This window comes from Lolium perenne, chromosome 7, assembly GCF_019359855.2.
Source record: "Lolium perenne isolate Kyuss_39 chromosome 7, Kyuss_2.0, whole genome shotgun sequence".
In the NCBI taxonomy this organism is placed as follows: domain Eukaryota; kingdom Viridiplantae; phylum Streptophyta; class Magnoliopsida; order Poales; family Poaceae; genus Lolium; species Lolium perenne.
Genome location: NC_067250.2, coordinates 15,615,410 through 15,622,911, shown reverse-complemented (window position 1 = coordinate 15,622,911; position 7,502 = coordinate 15,615,410). Strand labels below are relative to the sequence as shown.

The window sequence follows — 7,502 nt, the reverse complement described above, 5'->3', positions numbered from 1 at the left end:
TCGTCGCTGTCCATGGCTAAAGCAAAATCAATGGTTGAATTGCGCCGAGGCAGACGACGGAACAAACAGCGGCCAATCGCGCCTACCTGGCAAGACGTCGAGCACCTTCTGTGCGCGGAGGTGGGCCGGATTTGACGGCGCGTTCTGGGACGCGCTGGCGATGCGGCGGCGGCGGCACGACCGGCGGGAGCCCCAGCCGCGACAACGGTGCCGACTCTCAGCAGAGATCAGGCGCCCAAACGGCCGGAAAATCCAGCGGCGGCGGTGGGGTGGGAGGCGCGGGAAGGAAGGAGCGACGAGAAAAGAGGCGCGAACCAACGGTTTATGCAAATAGTCGCCGACATGTGGGAGCCCGCCTCGCTTTTCGTTGTGTCCGGCGTCCCCGGCGCGTCCCCTGTGGGACGGGGACGGGCTCGGGGCGCCGGACACCGTATGGGGGCGCGCCGGACAAAAATGGGCTTTGGGGGACGCGGCTGGAACGGTTTTTCTGTCCGGCGCGCTCCAAATCCCTTTGGGGGACGCTTTGGGGGACGCGACTGGAGCTGCTCTAAACCTGCACTAGTGCAGGTCGAGTGGGAAAATGAGGGTTCAGCTTTCAATTTTTTTTAAGGGTTAAAGGGTCTAAGGGTTCTGTTCCGCGGCTCGTTCAGCCTCAACCCTCAAAAAAGCAATTATTTTGAGCGTTTGATCAGTTTGAGGGCACTGCTAGCGATGCTCTAATAAAGGAAGTAAGATTTCTCCCCAATTTTTTCGTCCATTTTTAAATTACCCTTACTTTAAATTAATATTACAGCCTCTGCCACTGCCTAGGTCAAATAACGTTTCGTGATCCCACAAAACAAAAGTCAACTGTGTCTCCCCACGCCTCCTTCCTCCGCCGCGTCATCTAGGCTTCCTTCCCCGACCAGGCGACCTTCGGCCCCTTCGTCTACGAGTCTACATCGCGCACACCTGCCGCCTGCTTCCCCTGATGCACTTCGCGCGGCGTCCGTCTGCTCGAAAGATCTATCAGAGCTAGCGAGATCCAATCGTGGGATCTGGCTAGCTAGCATCGAGGCTGTTGCGCCATAAAATTTTCAAAGAAAAAAAAGTCTTCTCTACTTGTAGTTGTAGGTTGTAGAATCGCGTATATATATGCGATCACAGTGCAATCACATACTCCCTCCGATCCATGTACTAAACCAACGACACTTTGTATAGATCGTAGGGAGTAGAACAATCTTACAAGGGCAAACCGTTAGTTTGTGCCACTAATTGCAGCTTTTTTGTTTCATTGCTCTGGTATGAAAGATACATAATGTAGGATAAAACCCATCAAACACATAAGAATTACATATACAGAATTAACTTAAACTAAAGTACGCACACCTGCAATGTATGCATACTCAGAAAGTAGCTAGCCATCACATACAACACTAGGAGCGCCAATAAAGTTACAATAACATAACACTCAGAAACCAATCTTTACGGGAGTGGGTGCGCACTTACTGACCATTGGTAAATGGGCGGAGTTGCACCAAAGAATGGCATGAATAGTAGCTAGGTTCGTTGCTGCATTGGTGACCCGGCCATGGTGATATCCTCCAAGTGCCCATATGTTGAGAGTGTATTCTTAAGTCTCTTGTCTCTCCTGAGCATAACCAGTCTCTCAGCCACCTCTGTCATATCTGGTCGCACTTCTATGTCTTCGCATAGACATTCAACAGCTAGTTTGCTAATTTCTTCTAAGACAAACATGTCTTCTTCATTTGCAATCTCCTTGTCAAACATAGCCCTCCCACCATTGCCTTTCTCATAAAGTTTACAGAATTCAATGATGAGGCTTTGGTTCTCATCATATACATTCTTCTTCCCAGTAATGAGTTCCAGGAGAACAGCTCCAAAGCTGTAGACATCACTTTTCTGTGTTAAAAGGCCTGTTTTCAAGAAAACCGGGTCTATATAACCCATGCACCCTACTACTGTCTTGGCAAATTGTCCCTCTTTAATCAGCTTTGACAACCCAAAATCAGAGATTTTTGGTGTTAACTTGTCATCAAGGAGTATGTTGTCTGGCTTGACATCACCATGTCGTATGGCTTGAGTTGTGGACGAGTGCATGTATTTTAATCCTTCCGCAGACCCAATTGCAATATCCAAACGCAAGTCCAATGGAAGTTCTTGGTTTTTATTCTGGTGGAGAATGTCTTGGAGGCTTCCATTAGCCGCAAACTCATATACTAGCATTGGGACCTCCACCTCAAGGCAGCAACCTACAAGTCGAAGAATATTCTTATGGATCATGTTGCTCTGAATCTCCACTTCATCGGTGAAGTCTTTCCTTGTATCTTCATTTATAATGATAGATGCCTTGACTGCGACAATAGTATCATCAGGGAGAATTCCTTTATAGACTTTACCAAAGCTTCCATTACCAAGAAAGTCTGAATTGTTTCTTGTGATTTTCTTTAGTCCCTCCTTGGTGAAAATGGTCAGGCCTTTCACATTCTCAAGTATCTTACCCCCGTTCTTTTCAAATGATTTGTCCAGTTGTCTCTTTTGGAAGAAAACTAGTGCTAACAGTAGAGCAATAACTATAAAGGATACACCTAGGACAATCCCTGCAAATTATCGACCAATTATACATGTGTAATAAATTGTATTTTACTAAATGACAAATTAATGCTTTGCATGTACAAATAGAATATATCTAAAGTATTAATCATGTAATTCAATTGTCATCTTCTTGAGAAGTGAACAAGGGTGTATTTAAAAATAAACATATCTAGAGTATTTAAACTAATCTATACTTCTTATAAAGCAAAATCCCACTAACTGCAATTAATGTTAGTCTATCTCTACATGTAAGCCATCCACATCATCTATTCCATTAGCCAATCAAATATCCATGTCATCCCCACTAACATTCATTATTGATGTATCCTTGCATGCAAGCTATCTATGTCACCATTTTTTTATTAAAATGTCCACATAGCAAATTTATAGCCATCAAATATAAAAATAATGTGAATTAAATTTAGCATCTCAACTATTTTGGCCAATTAAATATTGCATACTTCTATAGACAATTCATATTACATATATATTATACCATTTCATTTAGACAATATAATTTTTTAGAAGATTCACGCTGCAACGCGCGGGGTATCCTTCTAGTTGTATTCTATAGGACATGTCCCTGTAGGATTATTAACTGAACAAACAAACTTTGATGCATTCAAGCGCACACGCACTATGATCAAACCAACATCTATGATTGCACACACACAGTCACACGACACCAAATGCACGTCTTAAATATGAGCTATAAACAAAGCTTATTGTCCTAGAATTTATTAGAATAGTATACAGACTCTAGAGATAGACTAAGATTCATCTACCTGTACTCCAAGTCGATCTCACCTCTCCGTGTACTTCTATATACCCCATGAGGGCCATCACAATAAACATGAAACAAAATTTAGGGTTCTATAACTTCCACAAAAATCACTTGGTGGGCCGAGCAACCGAAAAGCATGTCTACTATGACATCAACTCCCAATTCCTAGTACTGAATGATCTATCCTTCGATTTTCACCCTGGCTTTTACCAACTATTTTTATAATTTTGGACATTTGACTTTGTATATGTTGACATGGGAACTAATTAGTGATATACAAAAAAAGATCAACTGGCACTTGCATGTTGCAAGCAACGATGAACGAGTACCAGGAGACCTTGTTAGCCATCCTAACCCAGTAGGAAATTGAGCGGCGGGCATTCAGAAGCAACGTGGGATGACAACTGTGAAAATTAGTGGAAAATACTCATTTTGTTATTGGGATTGAGTGCAATATAATTTTTTAAACAACGAATAATAAAATAAAATGGTGAAAAGGATTATATGTGCACAACACACATATGCTAAAGCCAAGGCAATATATAAATCCATGGGCCAAAAGGGCTCGGCATGACGAGGTTTCAGAGAAGTCAGTGCCGCGAGATAATGCGTAGGATAATGAAGTGATCACCAAAGGGATACCTAATTAAATGGCACAATTTTGGGCAAAATTTAGAAACATTACGAATCAGATGATAGTCAAAGATTATCATTTAACTTGTATGAGGATCTAACTTCATGTATCACGAGTCAACCAAAACTGACGTTTATCGGGTTTGAGGGTGCTTAGAGTAAGCGGCTCACCATGTTAAATTCCATGATCATGACAGTTAATGGGTCAACACTTCACAGCGTCCCCAAGTCATATGAAACCGGTGCAAAAAACCACCATTGCAGAAACTCTATGAGTATGTGTAGCATGCTAAGTCATATGTTTGCAGTTTCACATTGAATATGAATGAGAGAATAAAGGATATGCAGTGCAATGATAGGAAATATATACTTTTATGGCCTATTTAGGAGCCAAGTTTAAGGTCTAATAAGAATTATTCTAACACGCTGACAATGGTAAGCATAAACTTTGCTGCCAAATTGGCCCTGAGATTCTAGAGATATCAAAGGGGTGGTTTTGGCAGGAGTATCACACGTTAATAATAATACTAATAGTGTGAGAGATGTGGCAATGAAGTTGATGGAACATGGGATTGTGGTTTGTTTGGAATGTGAATCGGGAAAGCAACAAATATGTACCAACATTGAATGGCTTGAACTGATACGGTGTACTAAACAAAATATTATGCTTAGATAGTTAGAATATTAAGGGACCATGTTCTACATATATGTTGTTTCACATTTTTGATGATACTAGTATGATCTTGCACATCACTGCTGTTTTATAAGATGTTTTTATTGAATTAGTTCGAAATTGCTAGTATTAACATATGCAAATCGGAGAGTTGCAAATTTGTATTGTTTTCGAACAGAAAAGGAATATATGCATAAAAGATTTGCAATGCATAATTTTTTTTCAAGAAGAGATATGTATAGTCACATCTAATTTGATGGTTGATTTATTTCAGCAGTAACGATAATGTGAGACTGCGTATAGAATGAAAATAAGAGATATTTTATTAATTAGTAAGACATCGCCAAACAGTTTGACGGTTGGTAATATTGTGCCTCTTTTATGTGTTTCAGTTCCTAATATTCACATTGATTTATGTGTTTCGGTTGCTCCTTCATCTAGTCTAGCGACCTTTTTTAAGGTGGCGTGGTTTAATGTTGGGCGTATATTTTTTTATATATTGCTGGTTTTAATTAATCTAAAGTTGAATCGGAATTGATGGGTTTTATCCAATAAATGTTGTTCCGAGTAATGGCTTTACTATTACTTTGGGTGTTGTTTGAATGAAACCATAGTTACTAGTTTGAATCCGGTTTGGAAAATAATGGACATTAATTAGTTTCCATGAAATGATATAGCTAGGGGAAATAACGAAACCCACAAGAAAATAAAATTAGAAATTTCCATCATGGGAATGTGATATAATTAAGTAGTTAAGAACTAGATAACAATAGTATGTGGAGATAGTGTGTGTACCAATGGTAAGCTTGGCTGCAAGCGGGAACTTTGGGCTATGGTCATTTGGATTGCATGACCATGTCGTTGAATTACCTTCGCGCTTATATCCTTTATTGCATGTGCAGTTGTACCAGCCTGGCATGTCCACACATTCGCTGTTCATAGGGCACGGTTTGCCCACACACTCGTCGATATCTACATAATAAGTGGATCATTCGTAAGTTAATTAATAGTCACCTGGGCGTGTCGGGCCGGTGCTTGTAAAATGTTTGGCAAACAAAATGCACACATGTGTTACATTGCATACATTATATAGAAGTTAAAATATAATGAAATTTAATGGGATTAATTATACAAGTACCTTTGCCTATAAAAGAATGTCAATTTTTTTATCTAAATCCAGATGTGTCTAGACACTTTTTAGTTTTTAGTGTATAGATACATTTAAAAGGTAATCCTTTTTATGGACAAGTTTTAGGGAAATGACAAGGAAAGGTAAGGCCAATTAAACACCATGTGCAGGCTAAATAAAAGAAGAAACTAGAATATAGTAGTATATATATAGAACAAAAAGAGCCTTACTTTGGCAACCGTTTCTGACGTAAGGGTTACCCTTGTAGCCGTCTAAACAGTGGCAGACATATCCCGGCCCATTGATGGAATTAGCGCAACCGCTGTTGCCGCTGACGCAAGCGCCCTGCTGGGTACTGTTGCAGGATAATCCCGAGTCCCGGATTGCCCAGTCGAGGCGCATTGGCATGGTCTTGTTCTTTGGCATGCCTAGCAGGTCAGCCGCCCTGAAGGAATAGTAATCTTTCTCCACGATGAATGCGTAGTTGCAGGGGCTGTACTCCAGACCTTTGTGCGACCATGTGCTTAGCTGCATTTGGGTGTCGGTGAGGCCCGGTGGGATGTTGCTGCGGCAGCAGCCAATGCCGTCGCAGGCATTGTTCTGCGGGGTGCTGGAGTCCTTGCAGTAGGCCACGCACCCGCCATAGTAGGACCGGGAGTGGAGGCCAGGCGGCCCGCTGCCGGCGTAGATGAAGGTGCTACAGCCGAGGACGAAGAGCTGGTTCTCGGCGCTGGAGATCCGGTAGACGCTATTCTCCGTCATATTCACACCGCCGTTGTATTGCCAGATCACATTACCGTCGGGCTTGAAGCACTGAAACGCCACATTCAGCATCACCCGGACCTCCGCACGTGGCTGCACGTGGAGGCTAAGCACGCGTACCTTCTGCTCTATGGAAACTCCTCCCCCGAGCATGCCTGCCAAGACCGAGCTTATGGGGACGCGATAGCTGGTGCCCGGGAGAAACGGTTGCACCTCGCTTCCGTATGGGTCCTTCTCGCAGATGATCTGGAAGCCCGGCCGGAAGCAGTTCTCGCCGATGCCGAATGGGTAGGGGATGTCGACGCCACCGCAGCTTGACTGGCAGGTTTTCTTTGCGACGGCGGTGCCGGTGGCTAGGACTCGCAACGCGGTCGCTAATAGTAGCAGCAACACCAGCGGCGACATTGTTGGTGGTAAAGCGCGCTAACTAGCTAGGCTTTGATTTGCGGATGTTACCAACTCAACGCAATTTAGCATCTATATAAAGCCAGCAACCTCTGCTTCCTCCGAACAGATCGATATTTCTCTAGCCTAGCCTCTTATCGTACTATTTTGTTTGACCACCGATTTCTCCTTTTTCTTTTCTTTCAATGACCTCAACAGCACCGCAGAAGCACATGCCTCGGTTGAAGCAGCAGAATATCTTAACATGCATGCATCTAGCTTGCTAACACACCCAATAGAAGAGTGATTAAACTACCGTTCCACTTGACTAGATGCTTTCTCTTCTGACAGACCTTAAGAGAGAATCTAGTCGCGTAAACATTATACTTTCATTCTAACGAGGCATTGAATGTTACTTAAAATTTGCACTCTTCCGGCTGAACTAACGAGGTCACACTGGGACTAACTTAACATATATTATGTTTACTATGTTACTAGTCAAAGTTATTACTTCTTCCCTTAGAGATTATAAAATCGACGCG

At 42.5% G+C, this 7,502-nt stretch overlaps 1 protein-coding gene across 1 annotated transcript; it reads right to left on the bottom strand.

Moving 5' to 3' along the window:
* Positions 1-1,539: 1,539 nt before the first annotated feature.
* On the bottom strand, positions 1,540-6,981 carry LOC127316227 (wall-associated receptor kinase 2-like). Its single transcript, XM_051346637.2, has 3 exons — positions 6,790-6,981; positions 6,045-6,699; positions 1,540-2,600 (listed from the first exon to the last, which is right to left on the bottom strand). The coding sequence occupies exons 1-3, from the start codon at positions 6,979-6,981 to the stop codon at positions 1,540-1,542; spliced, it is 1,908 nt and encodes a 635-aa protein (XP_051202597.1).
* Between the last annotated feature and the right edge of the window lie 521 nt (positions 6,982-7,502).

Coding starts and splice junctions, on each gene's coding strand:
- LOC127316227 (XM_051346637.2), bottom strand. CDS start 6,981: ATGTCGCCGCTGGTGTTGCTGCTACTATTAGCGACCGCGTTGCGAGTC. Junction 6,700..6,789: donor AGGACCCATACGGAAGCGAG/GTGCAACCGTTT, acceptor TCCATAGAGCAG/AAGGTACGCGTGCTTAGCCT. Junction 2,601..6,044: donor CGTCAGAAACGGTTGCCAAA/GTAAGGCTCTTT, acceptor GATAATTTGCAG/GGATTGTCCTAGGTGTATCC.